The sequence below is a fragment of the Arachis ipaensis genome, chromosome B1, assembly GCF_059453495.1.
Source record: "Arachis ipaensis isolate K30076 ecotype BB chromosome B1, ASM5945349v1, whole genome shotgun sequence".
Lineage (NCBI taxonomy): Eukaryota > Viridiplantae > Streptophyta > Magnoliopsida > Fabales > Fabaceae > Arachis > Arachis ipaensis.
In genome coordinates, this window is record NC_142436.1 from 13144205 (window position 1) to 13167223 (window position 23019).

Below are 23019 nucleotides of genomic sequence, written 5' to 3' on the forward strand. Positions count from 1 at the left end.
CTGAAATATAGTGTTTTAAATAAAACTATATATCATAACATACATAAATAAAATTTGGAGCAAAGCACCAAAAATAGTCCCGAAATTATATTAAGTCGTTGACAAAATTATCTTTAAATTCGTTAATAACAAAAATACTTTTAAATAATTTAAAATATGATAAAAAATATTTTCAAAAATTTTAAAATGTAACAAAAATAATAAAAATATTATTTTTTATAAACGATTTTTGTATTTGACATATTATTTGTACATTTAGTCTAAAATTTTATAGAAATATTTAAATACCTATTTATAAATTATACAAAATGTCATACTAAAATAATCCGATCTTTAGAATTTTTACTTTTAAAAGTATTCGTATCATTAACAAAAAAGAACTCACAAAAAGAAATCTACTTAACATAAAATATCAAATTTTAAAAATAAAAATATCTCATATTTTTAATTATATTTATAAAAAATTACATTAAAATATAATTTATAAATTATTTTTAAAAATATATTTAATATTAAATATTTTTATTGTATCTTAAAATATTTTAAAAATATTTTTATTATTAATAAATTTTATATATACTTTTACCAGCAAATTAATAATTTAGGGACGTTTGTGACACTTTACCCTAAAATTTGTTTAAATGTTTTGTATAAGATAATAAGATCACATTAAATAAGTCTTTTTCAAATACTAACCCGGTTAGCATTATCCGGTTTTTTTTTTTTTCTTAAACATAAGTACTTAATAATTAGATAAAAAAAATACTATTATATACGTTGCGGCGGCATATAATAATATTATATTTTATGTCCAGTAAAATATTACTATTTTTCTTTCTTGTTGGTCGAAGCATAGAATTCTTCTTCTTCTTCTTCTTTTTTTTTTTTTCTTTTAAAAAATAATCTCCTTGTTTGAAAGTTATTGTCTTTTTGCTAATTTTATTTATCAAGTCATCACATTTCAATGCAAATACAGTGAATGAACCCTTAGCACAGATATAACGGATTAACGGGGGATATATGTTAATATATCTTACTTTGCCAGCAAAATCCAACTTTGCTTTCATAGAAGATTTCCTTTATATACATAGAAAAAAAAAATTGAAATAACACAAGTATATATAACTTTTAAATTGTTACATCGATTGAATAAAATTATATTTAATTTGTTAAACAATTGTCATCTTAAATAATTTCATATTGATTATTATTTTTTATTTTAATCCTTTTTATATCATGTATAAATAAACATTAGATTAATTAATAGACATATTTAGTGTCTTTTAATACAACTTTATAAATAAAGATTTATTTGATTATACATTATCATTATATTTAACAATATACAAATTTCATAAAATTTGCTATAGATAATCTTGATCATAAATTATTGTAATTTAACGATTGTCTGATAAAACTTATTCTAATAATAAGTTATAATATGATCTACAAATATATAATAATTAAAATTAATTGTTATAATATATATATATATACCCATTTTAGTCCTTAAAGAATTTCAGACTAGACACTTTAGTCCCAACTAAAATTAATTACTCGATTGGTCCCTGTTCGGTAGGTCGGGTACCGGACGGATCGGGTAAATATCCTGATCAACAAAAGGGCAAGTTATAACAACCACCTCTTCTAGAAACAAAATTAAATTCGAAATTTGAAAATCAGTTAGGAGATAGGCTTAGAATTTTAAATTTATGGATAGGAATCTAGTAACCACCCTCCGTTTGAAATTAAAATTATCCCAATCACCCTATCCCCAGATGTATATAAATAGGAGTGCACCTATAGGTGGAAAATCACTCCTCTCAAATACCAAATCCTCTCCCTTCTCTCTTTACAAAAATATATTCTGTGTGCAAACACAAGAGGCAAACTCAAAGAAGCGTTAGAAAAAGGGTAGAGAATTATGTTTTTTAATGCTTGACATGTGTTATGTTCCATTTTTTTTATTTTCTTCCATTCACGAATGTTATCATGGCATTAATTATCTTTCATCCTTTATTCATGTTGAGCATGCCTGTCCACCATGTCATTCATGTCTTCTTGAATCATTAGTATATGTCTCCTTATGATGTTCATTTAATTATTTACTATACTCATATGATTATATTATTAATATTCCCTTAGGTCGAGCGTACATGCTTCCTTATAATGCTTATTCAATCTCCTATATTATTATATTAATATTTCCTTAGGGCCGAAAGTACATGCCTCATTATAATGTCTTGTTCAACATACCATATTCTATTATATGCACATGTGTGATCTCTTACATTATTATATTATTATTTATAATATTTTATTCAAATATTTGATATACCCTATTAAGTGCGTCTATGTGACCTGTTATAATGTTATTATTACTCCTTTAAAGTCGAGAGTACATGCTTTCTTAAATATTTTATTCAAATATTTAATATATCATATTCTAGTATGTGCATCTACGTGACCTCTTATATCATCATTCCTTTAAGATTAAGAGTACATGTAATATTTTATTTTATTCAAATATTTAATATACCCTATTCTTATTATGTACACTTATATGATCGTTTGCACCATTATATTATTCCTTTAGGATCGAGAATACATAATTTTTTTAATATTTTGTGCAATTATTTAAAATGCCCTATTATCTGCACTTTGATATGACCTCTTTCAATCCATGCTATTATATTACCAAGATCTTTTAATTGGAAAATCCATACATATGCTAGAGTCTCATGATTTTCATACATCCCTTGTATCATCATAATTGTCCCTTTTCTTGCATGATCTCTTATTATATGATTTTTCTCTCGTGTATGCTTAAACAACCTAATTGTAAATTAAACTGAGAGAATGATCCTTCAGTAAGGTAAGGTGACCCCCAAAGACAAGATATCGAGATGATCCCTCGGTAAGGGAGGGTGATCGATCGAGATGATCCTTCGGTAAGGGAAGGTGATCGCCAAAACGTTGGGATAAGAACCTTCGGTAAGGGAAGGGAACTCCCACATTTTATACCGGTTTGAGCTCAATACCCTCCATGAAAGTTATAAGTTAAGAAAGGAGAAAGCATGAATGAAAAGTTTGATTATGTTTTTTTTAAAAATTTATTTATGACTATGTTGATGTTACTTAAGATGTTATCCTTCTATTCTCTTTCTATGTTCTTTCCTTTTTACCTATATGTTTTACGCTTTACAAGAGGTTCATATTACATGCCATATCATACGACGTTCTTTTAAAATCCCGCACGTGGGCTGGAGATAGTTATGGAGGTGTTTCATAGCACTCCTACTGAGACGTTAGGTTCTCATCCCTTTTTCTTTTCCCATACTGTCTCCAGAAGAACATGGCACAGCGGATAGAGATGACGCAGTGTCCCCCGAAGGTAACTTCTGAGTATGACCCCTCGAAGCACGCGTGGGTAGTTACGACCACTACTACCGTGCTCCAAACTATCTACTTAGGTCGAGAGTTCGTGGAAGGAGAACCCCAGCTGCCCGTCGAGTCCTAGTTCATCCCACACAATGGAACCAGATCTTCACTGCGCGAAAAGGTGTTGGAGGAAAATCACGGATACCTCGATTCGTGAATAAATGAAGGGTCCTGATCAAGGATAGGATAGGACACAAGTATGGGAGCCTCTTCGACGAAATTAGTTAGGACGTATTAGTTTCTTTCCTTTGTTTAATTACCTCTAAGCATTTTATTTTGAACCGTACTCATGGATAAGTTTATTATTTATTACCGTTTTAGTACTGCTTGTTTTCCTCTTCACGCGTACTTCCTCCCTCCCTTGCATAACGATTAAGTTCAGTCTCTTTCTCTATCGAGTGTGGCACCTTATTTAAAGACCCTCAAAGATAGGATATATCTTAGGGTGTTACACAAGTCGTCTGGTCGTACGTCTCCGGGTTGGAGTAGGCGAGGTCCCGAGCTCTTCAGATGTAAAAGGGGGGTGTCACCTGCAAAGACACTCCGACGCGCAAGTCAATGAAGTGTGCAGGTGAAAAAGGGGGTAGAGTCATATAACGTACCTCGGGGGAAGGGTAAAAACCTTTCCCTTATATACTGTGTCAGAGGTGGGCCCTGCAAGGACATGCCCACTTTCTATGAGGCGTTCTCCTCACAACTGTAGGTGAGCTATCGGGGACACGCGTCCGGGTCGGCTGTGGAGCGCCTTACCCCTGACCGTTAGGGTCGGGTGGCGCTTGGGTCGGGCCAACCCATAGGGGATTTGGGCCAGGCCACAACAGTGCCCCCACGCGCCAGTAATAGTCGTGAGAGCTATCAGTGGCGTGTTATTTCTTGTTCCATGCGTCGTCGTCAGGTCGGCCGCCCGTGGGAGGGACGTGCCCCCTGCGCGCGTGTCTCTTGGTTGTTGGGGCAACTGTTCGTCGCTTCGTTCTTCGCGCTGAGCATTAAATGCTCATAATGGGTTGCAAAACCCTGTACGCAAAGACTATTTTGCCCCCAAGTCTTTCGCGCTTCCTGGGTGGCAGTTTTAAAAAATTTGTTTCAATTTTCCCTTTTTCCACTCTCGCTCCTACCATCTCATTCTTCTTCACCCAGAAAATCCCAGAGCATCCCAGAGCTTCATCCTAGCATCTCCATGCATTTTTCCTTCTTCCCTCTCCATTTTCACAACCGTTTCAGGTAACCTTTGGTCTTCTCTCTTTTCTGCTTCGTTGTTGTACGCTTGTTGTTTGTATCTGCTTTGCGTTCTTGCTGTCTTGTTTGATTTTTGTTGCTAGATGACTTTTTAGTGCTAAGTAGATGTGTTAGGGGAGGGGTACCATTCCAGGGTAGATTTTTAGGTGGCTTGCGTGATAGGTATATCTTTAGCCATGCTTGATCTTAACTGTTGAATAGGATGGACATAGTTTCTGGGTTTTTCCCGGACTCCCGACCTCATAGACTAATGGAGTGGTACCCCCACTGTAGGTATGCCTTGCGTCGTCTCCCGGGCTTCTGTTTCCGCCGCGAACTATGACCCCTACGCTTGGGTGACCTCAGATGTGAAGGACTCGCCGAATCAGATGGATCTGGAGGAGTTGACTGAGTTTCTGCAAGTCGGGTATCTGTGCGGGGGACAGACGAGGAGGCCAATTACGAGACCTTCGTTCCTGCCCCCAATGAGCGGTTGTATGAGATTAATTTTTGCTCTCCCCGGGTTGCTGACTGGATTTGATTTTACAAAGCCATGTTCACCCAGGTTCGCATACCGTTTTCCGATTTTTAGATGTCGCTTCTTAATCGGATATCCATGTCGCCGTCGCAGCTCCATCCGAACAGCTGGGCTTCTATCCGCTGTTTCGAGATGGTTTGTGAATATCTCGAGCTGCCGGTGTCGGTGGATGTCTTTCTCTTCTTCTTCAACCTTACCAACCCCTCCAGACAAGGGAAGGCGAGGAAAGGGTTCCTGTCCTTCCGGTCTGCCCAAGGTTGGAGGGTATTTGGCCTGTTCGAGGACTCCTATCATGGGTTCAAAGACAAATTCTTCAAAGTTCGACCCGTCAAAGGTCCCCATCCCTTTTGGTTGTCGTTAGAGGGGGAACGCCTCATCCCGACGTATTGGAGCTTCGGGGCGGGGTCTAATTCTTTCATTAAGGTGACCTACAAGGGAATGTCCCCTGTAAATAAAAGGATTGCCGATGTGTTGTTTGCTCTTTTTGGAAAGAACCCCGTGAACCCCCACCTCCTTATGGGTGAACGGGAGTCCGCCAGGAGTTATATTTGTGAGCTGTTTTGTCTTGTACTTTTGCATTGTTTATTATTTAATTTGCTCTTCCCGACTTCACGATTAACGTATTTATTTCTCTGTTGTAGTGGAGATGTCTGCTTCGGTAACCGGGCTCGAAAATTTAGTCAAGACCTTCTTGGAGGATAGCGATAAGGAGAAGGCTGACGAGAAGGATGCCGGGAAGCCGGAAGGCCCTACCGGGGAGAAGGAGAATCAAGCTGTACCTTCCCCCCGGGACGTCGAGATGTCCGACAAGAATTCTGCCGGGATGCAGGCTTCTCCCGTTCCCGATGAGACGGCCGGTATTGGGCAGTCGTCCTCTACTCATCGGGAGTATAATGATTTGAAGCTTGTCCCTACTCCCAAGAGACAAAGGGCATCCTCCAGCCCGGAAGGAGCTCTCACTGTGATGGAGAAGAACTTCGATGCTGGGGCCTTTATTGATAATCAGCTGATTCCCAGTACGGAGGATCACTTCCTTAGTACCGAACTCGCGGGGCAGGCGAGGTGGATGTACCGCACCCTTCTCCACGGAGCGGTGATAGCCCAGAAGGCTGAGTTCGAGTTGTCGGGCATACAGGCGTTGCAAAGGAAGCTCGATACTGCTGCCCAGGCTAACAACGAATTCAAGGTCCAGGTTGAAAAGCTTCAGGAACAACTGGCCGTGGCGGAGAGGGGGCGCAAGGATGCCAAGGAGAAGGCTGCGTCCTTTGAGGAAAAAATGAATGCCTCCGACGCCACCGTCTCCCATCTAACCGAGCGGGAGATGACTCTAGAGAGCCAGCTTAACGCCGCGCAAGGTCGGGTGGTCGCTGTGGAGAAGGAGCGTGACGCGGCCGTCTCGTCGGCTGAGGCTGCGCGAGCCGAGGCGGAAGAGTTAAAAAGGAAATATAAGGCAGTCAGGGAGCAGGGAAAGAACGCGATCTTTATGACCGTAGAGGCTCTCAAGGCCCAGGTGAAGATCGTGGTCCCAGAATTCGACACGTCGGCTATTGGAGTCTTTAAAACAATCCAGGACGGCAAGATTGTCGACATGCCCCGGAAGTGAACTCTTGTAACTTGTGCTTTTTATGTTTCCTTGTAGAATACTTGTTGAAACCGTTAACTTTTATACTTTAGTGGTCGCCTGGTCGGCTTTATGATTATCGCCTTTATCTTGTTTGGTAGCATTTTATTTCGTTACCATTTTTCGGCGTGGACTTATCGCTTGTGTCCATTTTGCCGTTTGTGTTGGTAACTTGGTTGAAATCGTCTTGGTCTTATTATCGTGACCGTTTGTTATGGCTATGATTCGGTTGGCTCCCGGGGTGATCAGTTCCGGGTTGCCGTTGAAGAACGCGATGGTGTGGGATACATATTGGGGAATAATAGATAGGAGAATTTAGACAAGTAAAAAGTAGTCGTTAGCTAGACAGTTCTATGAACACGGTAGGCGCTTAATGAAAGTAAATCATTGGAAATTAACATTTGATAAAATTAAACACCTATCTAACTCGCCGAGCTGTTTGGCTAGTGTGCCCAAGCTACGAGTAGAATCTTCTTAGGTTACCTGCATTCCATGTTCTCAGGATTTCTTTGCCGTCGAGTCTTTCCAGCTTGTAGGCGCCTTTGCCAAGCACTTCTTTGACTCTGTAGGGGCCTTCCCACTTTGCCGCTAGCTTTCCTTCTCCTGGGGACGGTGGCCCGATGTCGTTTCGCCGCAATACGAGGTCTCTTTCCTCAAATTCCCTTCTGAGGACCTTGGTGTTGTATCGCAGGGCTATCCTCTGTTTCAGCGCTACCTCTGAAAAGTGGGCCATCTCTTTGACCTCGTCTACCAGGTCTTTGTCCACTGCTTCTTCTACTCCTGCAAGGAGTAGCCGCGGACTTGGCTCTCTGATCTCCACGGGTATCACTGCTTCGATCCCGTATGTTAAGCGGAAGGGGATTTCCCCGGTGGAGCTTTGCTCGGTTGTTCGGTAGGACTAGAGAACCGAGGCAAGCTCGTCGGCCCACGCGCCTTTTTTGCTATCTAAACACTTTTTAAGGCCCAGTAAGATGATCTTATTTGCAGACTCCACTTGTCCGTTTGTTTGGAGGTGTTCAACTGAGGAGAACTTCTGTTTTATCCCCAAGCCGGTGAGTAACTGTGCGAACTTCTTGTCAGTGAATTGCGTCCCGTTATCCGAGATGACGATTTCCGGGATGCCGAAACGGGTTATCACCTGCCTCCACATGAACTTCCTACAATTGGATGAGGATATGCTAGCGAGCGGTTCAGCCTCTATCCATTTGGTGTAGTAGTCGATGGCAACTATGAGGTACTTGACCTGCCCCAGGCCAACTGGGAAGGGTCCCAAGAGGTCGACTCCCCATTGTGCAAAAGGTCGAGTGGATGTTAGTAAACTCAGCTCGGAGGCTGGCGCTCTGTGGAAGTTGGTATTTTGTTGACACTTCGCGCATTTCTTTACGAACTCCTTGGAGTCATTCATCATTGTCGGCCAGTAGTATCCAGCTCGGATGAGCTTCCTTGCTAGGGCCTTGCTCCTGATATGGTGGTCGCAACACCCCTCATGGACTTCTCTGAGAACGTAGTCCGTCTGGTCGGGGTGCAGACACTTCAGCAAAGGTTGGCTGAGTCCCTTTTTGAATAGCTGATCCTGTATGATCGTATATTTGGCAGCCTCCCTTCTTACCGCTTTGGCTTCCTTTTCGTCCTGGGAGAGTTTGCCGTTTTGCAAGAAGTCAGCGATGGAGTCCATCTAAGAAGGGGCTATTTTGGTCAGGTGGAGGGCAACTGCTGGCTCTTTCATGATGCCTTGGATGAGGGAGCGGTTGCCGGTTCCGGGTTTTGTGCTCGCCAGCTTGGATAGGAGGTCAGCCCGTGTGTTCCTCTCCCTTGGAACGTGTTGGACCGTGACGTCTTCAAATTGTTTGCTCAGCTCTTTGACCCTCTCTAAGTATTTCTGTAGTAATGAGTCTCTGGCTTGGTAGCTTCCATTCACTTGTGAAGTGACGACTTGCGAGTCACTGCATACTTCCAGCCTCTTGGCCCCGACTTCATGAGCTAGAACCAAACCCCCTAGGAGGGCTTCGTATTCTGCTTGGTTGTTCGATACGGGAAACTCAAACTTAACCGATTGTTCATAGATGACTCCGGCCGGACTTTATAAAATGATCCCGGCGCCCCCGGACGTCTGGTTGGAGGCTCCGTCTACATGGAGCTTCCACCGTGTGCCCGTGTCCTCGGTTGGATTCCCAGTTACTTCCATCAGGAAGTCTGCCATTGTTTGCACCTTAATCGCATGTTGGGACTCGTAGCCTAGGTCGTATTGGGATAGTTCGATGGCCCAGGTCATCATTCTTCCCGCTAGATTAGGCTTTTGGAGCACCTGACGAATTCCCTGGTCCGTTCTCACGACCACCTGGTGACTCTGGAAGTATTGTCACAATCGGCGGGAGGAGACCAGAAGTGCCAGTGCCAGCTTCTCCAGCTTGCTGTATCTAAGTTCTGCCCCTTGCAGTGCTATACTCACAAAGTAGATCGGTTACTGGGCCATCCCTTCTTCCAGTACCAACACCGCTGCGAGCGCCCCCTCTGTGATGGCTAGGTATAGATATAGTGGCTCTCCGGCTTTCGGCTTCCCGAGCACTGGGGGTGCTGCTAGAATCTCTTTGAAGTGGTTGAAGGCTTCTTCGCACGCAGGGGTCCACTCAAATGCTATTCCCTTTGATAAACCCATATTTTATGATATATTTTGTGCTTAATCTGAGTGATTTATTCAATCTTTCACCCACTTATTTATATTAATTGCATGATTTTATTTTCCTTTCCTTATTATGTGATGTATGTGAAAAACATATTTCCTATGCTTTAAAATTAATTATTTTAATTACCTTTATTTCCATTCGATGCCGTGATCAGTGTGTTGAGTAGTTTCAGATCTTCTAAGGCAGGAATGACTTAAAGGATGGAAAAGAAACATACAAAAATGGAAGGAAAAGCATAAAACGGAGTTTTTGAAGAAACTGGCAGCCACGCGATCGCATGAGCGACGCGGCCGCATGCCAAGCGCAAAGAAGTAGCGACGCGGCCGCATGACTGACGCGACCGCGTGCCTTAAGCAGAACACATATGACGCGGTCGCATGACTGACGCGACTGCATGACAAGAAAAACTCCGAATGACGCGACCGCATGACCCACGCGGACGCGTGACAGAGGCCACGCACTAGAAATTGCAGAAAATGCTCCCAGCAAATTCTGAAGCCCTTTTTGGCCCAAATCCAAGTCCAGAAGGCATAGACCAGAGGTTATGAAGTGAGGGAATGCATCTGTTCAAAGGGAGTCATCACTTTAGTTAGTTTTCATGAATTAGATTTAGTTTAGAGAGAGGTTCTCTCCTCTCTCTTCTCTTATTAGGATTTAGGATTTCTCTTAGTTTTAGGAGTAACTCTCAATCATAGGTTCAATATTCTTTTACTTTATATTTATCTCTTACTTTCAGATACTTTAATGCTTATATTAGTTATGTTGCCTATTTAGCTTATGCTACATTCATGTTACAGATTACTCTTTTGAATTAATGTTATTTGAGGTATTTTAGTTTAATATTGCTTTCTCTTATTTACATTATTGTTATTCCCATCTGAAGACATTTTTATTCCAGTAGATTTATTTTCTCTTTCTGGTCTTGGTTAAGAAATCAGTAACTCAGGAGTTATTAAACTCAAACATGAATGATAATTGTTATCTTTGTTAATTAAACTGAACTTCAATAATCCCAATCTTTTCTTAGGAAATAAATAGGATTCGAAGATCAAACCAATTAATCCCTTGGCCTTCCTTTATCTTGGTAAAGGTTAACAAAGTGGAATTAAGATTCAATTCTCATCATCATTGATAAGGATAACTAGGATAGGACCTCTAATTTCTCATACCTTGCCAAAAGTTTATTTACAGTCATTTATTTATTTAACTTGCCATTTAAATTACTTGTTCTTCATTTACTTTAATTGCTAATTAAACCATTCGCTCCTCATTCTCAAAACCCCAATTTACAATCTCCATAACCAATAATAAGAACATACTTCCCTGCAGTTCCTTGAGAAGACGACCCGAGGTTTGAATGCTTCGATTATCAGTTTATTTAGGGGTTTGTTACTTGTGACAACCAAAACGTTTGTACGAAGGGATTTCTGTTGGTTTAGAGACTATATCTACAACGCGACTGTTTTTATAAAATTCTTTACTGGCAAAAATCCTAACGTCAAAATGGCGCCATTGCCGGGGAACTGCAATTGTGTGCCTTATTATTGGTTATTGTAAATATTTTTCTTTTACTTGTTTATTTGTCTTTATTTTTCCCCTCTTTATTTCTTTTTGCTACTATGAATTCTCACCCCTTCCACTTTGAGTTTGGTTCTAATGTTATTGAAAGGAATGGAAGTTATAACAAGAACATGCATCAAGGTCAGAGCAATCAAAGATGGATGGAGCCAAGAGGATCTGATCAACCCTTTAGGCAACAATACCCTCCAAGATATCATGGACAAAGACCATGCTACAATGCATACCAAGCAAATAAACATGGTGGACAACCTTGTAATTACCAACAAGCCCCACCCTGTGCTTATAGACCATCCTCTCAACATAACTTCGAACCACCACACTCACAAACTCCTTTTCACCATTCACCACCGTATGATCCTCATTTACCCCAGTTCCAATCCGATCACTCCCAAACACCACCACTTCCCCCTGTGCCATATCCAAATCTATCACCCCGAGAATCAGAGGTTCGCCTCAAGGAAACAGTAAATCGACTTCAAACAACCCTTCATCAACTGGAGCAAGCAGTAAGTCAATTATCTTCTAGACGTTCGAACATTCAAGGACCTCCCACAGCCCCATGTGGACAATCTAATGAAGAGCGTAGTATGAAGGAGATACTAGAAACTCCAGTGGACAAGACAGAGCATGGCTTCGTACTGGAACAAGTAGAGGAAGCTGTTATTATTGAAGAAGAAGAGTTGGTTGAAGACTTAGGAGACGTTGAACCTCCATGGGAATCCAAAGTTGTGGAGCATTCTGTCAAGGATGTTACAATTGATGCTAAGGAGGATTGTGCGCAATCCCCAGAGCAAGTCTTTCATGAAGAACTAGACAGAATAGCCCAAGAAGCAAATTTCCTTGATGATGATAGTCACAAGCCAAGTTCTCCTAGTAATGCGCTTACATCCGCAAGTGAATTCTCTGAGATCGAAGAATCTTCTCCGAGTGAATACGAAGATGATACGGAGGTAGATTTCTCTCAACCTCCAATCTATGACTTAAGTGATGAGGAAGACATAGATGGCTTTGATCAGGACATGGATACATTTGAAGAATCCTGCAAAGAAGTGGAGAAATTCACAGAAGAGCACAAGGGAGTAGAACTCAGAACCACTGGAACCACCTATCCCAAGGCCATTACCACCCAATACAAGCTTCAAGTGGGTACAATCCTTAACTTTTAACTGTATTTTTCCACTTGAATATGGTTTGCTTGAAACAGATGGCCAGCTTAGAGCTCTCTGCGGCTTTAAGAGTAAAAGGGAAATGGCTCGTACTCAGAGCTGGTGCACGAGGTTTAATAAGGTTCCACGCTTCGACTCGAAGTACACGGATTGGCATCATGATCAATCAGATGGATCTCGGAAAACGTTTGGTTATCCTGGTGAGAATCTAATTTCTAAACCGCCCAGATGGAAAAGTATAGATCAAGACGAAGGCGGATTTAAAAGCAAAGTTTGGGATCCTGGAATCTATGCTAATAATCATCACCCCGGGAGCCTGACAATATGTTTGAAGCTGCTCAGAAGCTTTACATGCCTAGTTTGGGATCCCGGAGGCTATTGGCATTCCAAGCATTGGTGGAGATTTTTGGATGAATTTAAGCACAAGCCACCATAACAGGAAACTCATCCAATGTCCAACTTAAGGACTTTAACTAAAAGTGCTAGGTGGGAGACAACCCACCATGGTATGATCGTTCCTTATTCAATATTTTTTATTTATTTAGTTTTATTTGTTTTCAAGTTTTATTTTATTTTATTATATTGAACCTGGAAGTTTTGCATCTCATTCATATTAATCATTGCATTCTGCATACCTGCATAAAAAAAAGGGTGCGCGACGCGACCACATCATTCATGCGATCGCGTCAAGATGCGAAAAACACTTCCCACGCGACCGCGTCATCCACGCGGCCGCGTGACTTGGAGATCGGTATAAACATCCAACGTCCAGAAAGTTAGGCTGGAATCGTGCGGTCATTGTGCGTTTCGCACAATTGACCCACGCGATCGCGTCACTCACGCGATCGCGTCACTTGCACAACACGCATCCCACGCAACAGCGTGAGTGACGCGATCACGTCGCATAGGATTACACAACACCCCAAAAGGAGACAGAGAGTTGTGCTAAAACGACGCTGGATTCGTGTGTTTAGCACAAATTCCAGCGACGCGATCGCATGCCTCAGGCGATCGCGTCATTCACTCTTTTTGCCCTACACGCGATCGCGTCAACCACCTTTTCGCCCCAACCACGCGACCGCGTGCCCCACGCGATCGCGTGGATTTAAATATAACCCCCCAGTCACGCGAACCCTATCAGTCACGCCCCCCTCCCCAAACCCCTACACTTCCTCTCTTCTTCTTCAACCCCCAACCACCACCCAGCCACCACCACCGCCGCCGCCCCGTCACCACTGCCCAGCACCAACCACAGCCTCCTTCCTTCCCCTATCACCCCCCTTTCCCTCCCTTCCTCCGAACAGCAGCCACCGCCGCCGCGCCACCCCCTTCGACTGCACTGGACGCCACCGCCGTCATCCCCAGCCACCTCTTTGCCCCACTCTCTTTCTTACGCCTACCAGGTTCCGACAAACGCCACCCTTCTATCCTTCGTAGTTAATTCAAATTTTTCTGTTTATGTTCGTCATTAGGCTAGTTAAATATGCATGTTGTAGTGGATTTTAGGTTGTTAGGTAGCCTAGGATGTGGTTAGTGGATTTAGGTCTGTTTAATTGCACTGTTCGTGTTTCTTGTTTCATTATTTTCGCAAATCTGCTGTTGCTGTGATGATTGTAATGTTCATATGCTATACTTTCTTGTTTCATGCTGCTCTTTACTCTAAATTTTCATGTTTATACTCCTTATATGTAATTGCAGCTTTAATTTTGATTCATATGAACTATTCTGTTGCTGTTTATTTTCTGAGAGAATCCAATTTTAGCCGGAATGCTGCCCAAATTTCTGTAAAATATTTTCATTCATGTTTTGGTTTTAGCATTTTCAACTGTGCTTTCCTCTGCTTTAACCAAACCAATTCATGACTGCCAGGGCATGCTTTCTTATCCTTTTTGATTTCCTGGTTCCTAAACTGCATTTTTGATGTTTGATTCCAATTTTTGCTTTCTCTATATCTATTTGAATCATCATCATCCTGTTTTCCCTATTCGGATATGGGTTACTTATAGCTTCTAAATATGAATACTTGTTACTTGGAATATTTTCATTATGCCACTTACTTTAACCCACTTTTTACTGACTCACTAATGTTAACTTCCTAAACTCTTTTTCAATTCTAACCAACCTAACCTTTCAAAACTTCTCTTCTGATTTTCTTTCACTTTCTCTTAACATTCTAACCATGGCATGTTGTTAATTTTTCTATTTAACATGAATTCAATTACATTTTGGATTGTGAATTCTCCTTTTCGGACTTTTAACTCATATACAATCCTTAATGCAGATTTACTTAACTCATTTTCCTTATCCTATTGCTCGTTTGCCACTTTGTGTTTCTTTTGATTCTTTGCCTATTTGATTTCCTATTATTATTATATCCTGGTTTTCTGTTTTTCAGGATGTCTGCCAGCCAGAGAAAAGGAAAAGGCAAGGCTACTACTGGCAAACGTAAAAGAGGAGAATCCTCCATGTCCATCATAGATATGATGCACGATGAATCCTTGCGGGAGAAAAATTTTACCCCGCAGGAGAAGGCCGACCAGCTAATCCCTGCTACCGATCCAGTGAAGTTTGCAAACTGATACTGTGAGCTAAAGTATCCGGTGTTTGCAAACTCCAGGAACCTATACCTGGAAAGAACTTTGAAGATCCGAGAAGAACTCCAGCAATACACCTCTGATCAGATCAAACAAAGAGGCTGGTTCTTCCTGAAGAGAAACCTTACTGAGGTCAATGCATCTTGGGTTAGGGAATTCTACTGCAATTACTTCAAAACCTCCCTAGATGCAGTGAACCTTAGAGGAAAGCAGATTCTGGTCACTGAAGAGGCCATTGAAGATGTTCTGAAGCTTCTGCCTAAAACTGATCAGCTGGATGGTTATCAGAAAGCTGAGGAGGATATACGCTTCATGAAGTTTGATTGGGATACAGTCAAGGCCCGGATAGCCCTTGACCTGACCGTTCCTTGGATTATGGGTCAGAACACCACCATGCCAAAGGGAATCAAGCGGATTTACCTGAATGATGAGGCTCGGCTATGGCATCAGATACTTAGCAACTTCATTATGCCGAGTACTCACGAGACTGAGATACCAGCCGCTATGATCACCCTCCTATGGTGTCTGATGGAGGGTAAGGACCTGTACCTGCCACACTTTATCCGGTACCATATGGCCAGGGTCCACGTCCGAGGCACTCTTCCCTTTCCTTATCTGGTTACACAGCTAGGCCGTCGAGCTGACGTGCCTTGGGAGGATGCTGATGAAAAATCACCTGCTGCAGAATGCAAGAAGATTATCCCTCACAGCAGGAACTTTCTGGCTTTGGACTACAGACCTCCATTCCTCACTACTACTGCTGACACAGCCACACCATCTGTCGGCCCCTCTTCTTCCACAGCTACCTTTGCCACCACCACTGCACCTCCACCTGCCCCAGAGCCCATCTATCATCTAGTGCACTGCCTGTTCTGACGGCTTGACCAGATGGAGCGTCGCAACAAGCGACGCTATGAGCACATAAAGCTGATGATACGATCTGGCGACACCCCCTCCGAGCCTGACACACCATCCGAGGCATCTGAGGAGGAGACGGATGATCACGAGGCAGAGACCCATTCCCAGAGCGAGGCTGCGCAGGCAGGTACCCAGCAGGCCGCATCACATCAGGAGGCTCCGCCTCAGATTCAGGCTGTAGACTCCGAGATCCCTATCCAGTCAGCACCTCCTCTGCAGCAGCCAGATCCTCAGACCACCACCATAGAGACCCCAGCTACCCACCCTTCCAGTGATGACACCCCTTCACACCCTGTTTGAGTGAGCATCGGGGACGATGCTACATTTTAAGTGTGGAGAGGTCGCCATCTCTGGCGTTCTTTTTTTGGTGAACCACTACATACTCTTTTTATTTTATTTTGCTACTTTTTTGTATTTTTCTCTTTATTTTTATTTTTATTTTCTCAGTACTTATATATATTGTTATTTTTATGTATTTTTACTCTAATTCTGCATGTTGCACTTTAGTTCATATTTTAGCCATTTAGTTTAGTTACAATTCTAACTTACTAGTTATAGAAATTGTGGATTAATTAGTATAGTTTACCCTTTTTAGCATAAGATAGCTTAGTTTAAATTGAAAATATAAAAAGGAAGTAAACTAGGAACTTGAACATAATAGAAACAATCCACCCACCTTGTATATATAGCATTACATGTTAGTTAGTTAACAACATTTCATCAAGGAGAAACACTAGAACTTTAAAGCCACCTTAAGTTTTACATTGAGAATAATGGGAATTTTTAACTAAACCTGCATGACATACATAAGTGATAAATGATTTTTGAGCTAGAGAACACACAGCCTGTGAGTTTTGAGCTTAATTGTATGGTTACATTCAAACCATAATATTTTATTCCTGTGTGTTCCACCCTTCTTTTGTATTCTGGTGTTCTTTACTTTGTTTTAATCTATATGTCCGATTATAGAATAGAAATACATACCAAGAGAGTGATTGAGGCCATTATTTGATTTTAGCTCACTTATCCCAAAATAGCCTACCCTTTTACATCACCCTTGTTAGCCCCCTTGAGCCTTTAAATCCCCTTTTATTCTATAAACCACATTACTAGCCTTAAGCAGAAAAACAAAATAAAAATCCCAAGATGAATCCTTGGTTAGCTTAAGATAGGAAATTGTGTAAGGTTTAAATGTGGGAAAACCTATTGGGAACAGGGATGATAAAAACAAAAAGGCAGAAAAGTTGAAAAGAATAAAATAATTCAAATAAAAATTTTTGGGAAGCATGCTCATGTAAAATCAAAATAATTGAATTACCATGTGCATTAAAAAAAAAAAAAGAATTCCCCAAATGTGAAATAAAGCAATGCACATAGGATAAAAATAATAAATATTGAAACATAAGCATGTACATCAAAAGTGGGAAAATATGGGAGAATAGGTAAAGAAGCCTTGCTTTACAAAGTATGTATGTTAGGTGAGATCTTAGACTAATCAAGGATTCGCTTAATTAGCTCACTTAGCCTTATACATATACCTTTACCTTTACCTTGACCCCATTACAACCTTAATTAAAGACCTCATGACTTTTGTATGTCTATATTTTATAATTGTTGATTGGTTAGATGAAGAACAAAATGATAGAAAGTAAGAATAAAAAGAAGAATAGAGTGATTAACCCAATAAATACTGAGTGATTAGAGAGTGAACACAAAATCCAGTGAGGGTTCAATAGCTCATTAACATATATCTCTGCTTAAACTATTAATTGTCTTGCAAGTTTATAAAATGTTTTTCTCTCCCATCTCAATTGTAAAGGCACTTTATCACTATCTAAGGTTTGGCTATATATATATATATGACTCCTTGAGAATGTGAATTAATTCAACTACATGCAAGCTTTATATACAAGTGAATAAAAACTAGAATTGCATGATGCATCCAAGTAGTTGCATTTAGATTAGATTGCATTGCATGGCATTCCACCACTTTAACCTAACATTACTCTTGGACTTAGCATGAGGACATGCTATTGTTTAAGTGTGGGGAGGTTGATAAACCCATATTTTATGATATATTTTGTGCTTAATCTGAGTGATTTATTCAATCCTTCACCCACTTATTCATATTAATTGCATGGTTTTACTTTCTCTTCCTTATTATGTGATGTATGTGAAAAACATGTTTCCTATGCTTTAAAATTAATTATTTTAATTACCTTTATTTTCATTCGATACCGTGATCAGTGTGTTGAGTAGTTTCAGATCTTCTAAGGCAGGAATGACTTAAAGGATGGAAAGGAAACATACAAAAATAGAAGGAAAAGCATAAAACGGAGTTTTTGAAGAAACTGGCAGCCACGCGATCGCATCAGTGACGCGGCCGCATGCCAAGCGCGAAGAAGCAGCAACGCGGCCGAATGACTGACGCGACCGCGCGCCTTAAGCAGAACACAAATGACGCGGTCGTACGACTGACGCGACCGCGTGACAAGGAAAACTCCGAATGACACAACCGCGTGACCCACGCAGACGCGTGACAGAGGCCACGCACCAGATATTGTAGAAAACACTCCCAGTGAATTCTGAAGCCCTTTTTGGCCCAAATCCAAGTCCAGAAGGCATAGACTAGAGGTTATGAAGTGAGGGAATGCATCTGTTCAAAGGGAGTCACCACTTTAGCTAGTTTTCATGAATTAGATTTAGTTTAGAGAGAGGTTCTCTCCTCTCTCTTCTCTCATTAGGATTTAGGATTTCTCTTAGTTTTAGGAATAACTCTCAATCCCAGGTTCAATATTCTTTTACTTTATATTTATCTCTTACTTTCAGATACTTTAATGCTTATATTAGTTATGTTGCCTATTTGGCTTATGCTACATTCATGTTACAGATTACTCTTTTGAATTAATGTTATTTGAGGTATTTCAGTTTAATATTGCTTTCTCTTATTTACATTATTGTTATTCCCATCTGAAGACATTTTTATTCCAGTAGATTTATTTTCTCTTTCTGGTCTTGGTTAAGAAATCAGTAACTCAGGAGTTATCAAACTCAAACATGAATGATAATTGTTATCTTTGTTAATTAAACTGAACTTCAATAATCCCAATCTTTTCTTAGGAAATAAATAGGATTCGAAGATCAAACCAATTAATCCATTGGCCTTCCTTTATCTTGGTAAAGGTTAACAAAGTGGAATTAAGATTCAATTCTCATCATCATTGATAAGGATAACTAGGATAGGACCTCTAATTTCTCATACCTTGTCAAAAGTTTATTTACAGTCATTTATTTATTTTACTTGCCATTTAAATTACTTGTTCTTCATTTACTTTAATTGCTAATTAAACCATTCGCTCCTCATTCTCAAAACCCCAATTTACAATCTCCATAACCAATAATAAGAACATACTTCCCTGCGATTCCTTGAGAAGACGACCCGAGATTTGAATACTTCGGTTATCAGTTTATTTAGGGGTTTATTACTTGCGACAACCAAAACGTTTGTACGAAGGAATTTCTGTTGGTTTAGAGACTATATCTACAATGCAACTGTTTTTATAAAATTCTTTACTGGCAAAAATTCTAACGTCACCCTTCTTCATCAAAGCGAAAAAGGGTAGGGCCTTTGCTGCCGACGCACCGAGGAAACGGGACAACGCTGTGAGCCTTCCCGTCAGCCGCTAAACATCTTTGATGCAGGACTCCTCATCTGGAGTATTGCTTGGCACTTTTCAGGGTTGGCCTCCACTCCCCTCTGGGTTATCATGAATCCCAGGAACTTTTCGGCCTCCATGGCAAAGGCGCACTTAAGCGGGTTGAGCCTCATGCCGTGTTGTCGGAGGGACGCGAACACGTTCTCCAGGTCGCTTATGAGATCGTCAGGGCGGGTGGTTTTTGCGAGGATATTATCCACGTAAACTTCCACCGTCTTGCTGATGAGGTCGCAGAATATTTTGTTCATCAGTCTCTGGTACATTGCCCCTGCGTTCTTTAGGCCAAACGGCATCACTCTGTAGCAGTAGGTCCCCCTGTCGTTATGAACGCCATTTTATCCTCGTCTGGCCAGTGCATCGGTATCTGATTGTAGCCGGAGTAGGCATCCATGAAACTCAGATATCGGTATCCCGCAGCCGCGTCGACGAGTGCGTCGATGTTGGGAAGGGGGTAGCAGTCCTTAGGACATGCTTTATTGAGATCAGAGTAGTCCACACACATTCTCCATTTCCCATTGTGCTTTTTTACCAGGACCACGTTTGATAGCCAGGTCGAATAGTCCAGCTCCCGGATGAACCCCGCTTCGAGGAGGCCGGCCGTCTGTCTGGCCACTTCCTCTGCTCTTTCTTGAGACATTTTTCTCCTTCTTTGGGCCACTGGTTTGGCTTCCGGTCTGACGGCTAGGTGGTGCGACATGAGACTGGAGTTTATGCCCGGCATGTCGGCGGATGTCCAGGCAAACAAATCGCCATTGGCTCTGATCATTTCCATCAAAGGTTCTTTTAACTCATGGGGGAGGTTCCTATTCATGAACGTGAATTTTTCCTCTGAGTTCCCGACCCTAAACTTCTCCAGGTCCCCTTCGGGTTCGGGTCTCGGTTTGTCATCGACTCTGGCGTCCAGGTCGGCGAGAAATATTCCCGATGCCTCTTTAGACTTTTTCCTTAACGAGAGACTGGCGTTGTTGCAAGCGACTGCCATTTCCAGGTCTCCTCTCACAGATCTTACTGACCCTTCTTCAGTTATGAACTTCATTACTAACATCCTCGTGCTGATGACTCCTCCTAGGTCGTTGATTGTCTTTCTCCCCATGATGATGTTGTGGGCGGTGGAGTCCCGTAGGATTACAAATTCGGCCATTACCGTTCTCCTCCCCTGTCCTTGTCCCAGTGAGATCGGCAGGGTGATTATGCCATCCGGCTTGATGAAATGGTCGCCAAGCCCTACGACACCGTGCTGGTGCGTCTGTAGGTCGGTGTCCCTTAGGCCCAAAGTATCGAACACATTGCGGAACATTATGTTCGAGTCCGCCCCCGTATCTACAAGGATTCGTTTGACGAGACCGGTTCCTACTCTGGTCGTTATGACCATGGGAGGACTCTCTCTGATCTCGTCGAACTACTGATCTTCCAGGCCGAACGAAATGGGTGGGAGCTTCCTAGTGCTTCACGTAGAGGATGAAGAGACCGCCAGGACTTTGGCTTCTTTCTTGTGTGCCGACTTTGACCTAGGTGCTGCATTCCTAGCTGTTACCACGTTCACTATGGTGAGGCCCTGGTCATCGTCCTCCGGTTCTTGGCGTCGCTTCGGTGCCCGAGTCCTATCCTCACCATCGTGGTCGCGATTCCGTCGCCTCGGCTCCCTTATGAGGTGGAAAAATGCGGCTAGCTTTCCATCCCTGATGGCCTACTCCAGTGCGTCCTTTAGATCAAAGCAGTCTTGAGTTTTATGCCCATAGCCCTTGTGATAGTCACAGTAGAAGCTTCGGTTTCCCCCTATTCGTTCCTTCAGTGGTCGGGGCTTCGACAACATCCCATTTTCGGCAATTTGTTGATAAACTTCCATGATCGGCACGGTGAGGGGGTGTAGTTGGTGAACTTCCCGACACGAGAAAATGGTCTGGGAGCCTTGCTCGGGCCACCGTCTCTGGCGTGTTCCTTTTGTCCTTCTCCGCTTCTGCGGTGCCGGTCTTGGTTGTGAGAGGGCTGCCGTTTGTTGGCAGCCACGACTCAGCTCACTTCTTCGTCGTTGATGTACTCCTTGGCCACACATTGGATTTTCTGCATACTCCACACTGGTTTCGTGGTAAGGTTATTTCTGAAGTCCTCGTTCAGGAGTCCGTTCGTCAGGCACAAACTCGCGACTAAGTCCGTCAGCCCGTCGATTTCCAGGCACTCATCGTTGAATCTGTCTAGGTATTTCCTAGTCGACTCGTCGGGTCGCTGGGTCACCTCGAGCAGGTTGATTGGGTGCTTCGCCTTTGCAATCCTGGTTGTGAATTGGGCTAAGAAGGCGTGGCTGATGTCTGCGAAGCCGGTCACCGAGCCCTGCGGGAGGTTATTGAACCACCGTATTGCAGGCCCCGCCAGGGTGACCGGGAAGGCGCGGTACCTTACCTCGTCTCCCACTCCCTCAAGGTTCATTCTGGCCTCAAAGGCCGTGAGGTGTTCCAGCGGGTCTTGCGTTCCGTCGTACCTCATGTCTGTTGGCTTGTCAAAGTGTTTTGGCAGCCGGACCTCGAATATGGAAAGATGAAATGGGATCGCACCCATTATCACGGGTCCTCGTGTTCTCCTCGTTCTTCCTTCGTCGTCCTCCGGATGAGCGTCTTCGGTTCCTCGACCTGTAGTGTGCCGCCCTTCTTGTCTGGCATAGATGACGGGGTCATGGCGTCTTCTAGCGTGTCCTCTTTCCCCAGCGCTCTCGGATTCAGCCTGGGGGCTGGGCATGCGTCTGGAGTTGCTCATAGAGTGAGAGCGGGAGTGGCTTTGTTCTGGGGTGTGCTGGTCGTGTTCCCTGTCTGTCAGCCGGCGTTCCAGGTCTTGCATCCTGTGGCGCAGTTCTTGCATTATTCTGGCGTGGTTGTCGCCAGTTCCCCCGAAGGGGCATCCTTCGTGAGATTGTGTTGGGTGTCTTGGAGGGGATCTTGTGCACTGCTGGGAAGTAGTCGCGGCAGCGTCCCCTCCGGGCTCAGCCTCGCGGCCTGTTCCACTTTGGACCAGTACGAAGTCCATGGACCGTTCCCCGGCAACAGCGCCAATGTTCGGTAGGTTGGGTACCGGACGGATCGGGTGAATATTCTGATCAACAAAAGGGCAAGTCGTCTGGTCGTACGTCTCCGGGTTGGAGTAGGCGAGGTCCCAAGCTCTTCAGATGTGAAAGGGGTGTGTCACCTGCAAAGACACTCCGACGCGCAAGTCAATGAAGTGTGCAGGCAAAAAAGGGGGTAGAGTCATATTACGTACCTCGGAAGAAGGGTAAAAACATTCCCCTTATATACTGTGTCAGAGGTGGGCCCTGCAAGGACAGGCCCACTTTCTCTGAGGCGTTCTCCTCACAGCTGTAGGTGAGCTGTCGGGGACACGCGTCCGGGTCGGCTGTGGAGCGCCTTACCCCTGATCGTTAGGGTCGGGTGGCGCTTGGGTCGGGCCAACCCATAGGGGGTTTGGGCCAGGCCGCAACAGTCCCTAACAATTAACTCCGTCAGTCACTTAAGTCCTTTACTCCATTAATTCTAACGGAGGACAAAATAGTCCCTGACAAC

The 23019-nt window shown here is 42.8% G+C and overlaps 1 protein-coding gene across 1 annotated transcript; it reads right to left on the bottom strand.

Moving 5' to 3' along the window:
* Positions 1-19666: 19666 nt before the first annotated feature.
* Positions 19667-20846, bottom strand: LOC148575753 (uncharacterized). The gene is made up of 2 exons (XM_088502532.1): positions 20004-20846; positions 19667-19789 (listed from the first exon to the last, which is right to left on the bottom strand). Exons 1-2 carry the CDS (start codon positions 20844-20846, stop codon positions 19667-19669), a joined length of 966 nt encoding a protein of 321 aa, XP_088358658.1.
* Between the last annotated feature and the right edge of the window lie 2173 nt (positions 20847-23019).

What these genes read in the sequence shown, in the direction of transcription:
- LOC148575753 (XM_088502532.1), bottom strand. Translation starts at nt 20,846, where the DNA reads ATGGTCATAACGACCAGAGTAGGAACCGGTCTCGTCAAACGAATCCTT. An exon ending in GGCTATCAAACGTGGTCCTG is followed by an intron (nt 19,790 to 20,003) that starts GTAAAAAAGCAC and finishes TCATAACGACAG; the next exon opens with GGGGACCTACTGCTACAGAG.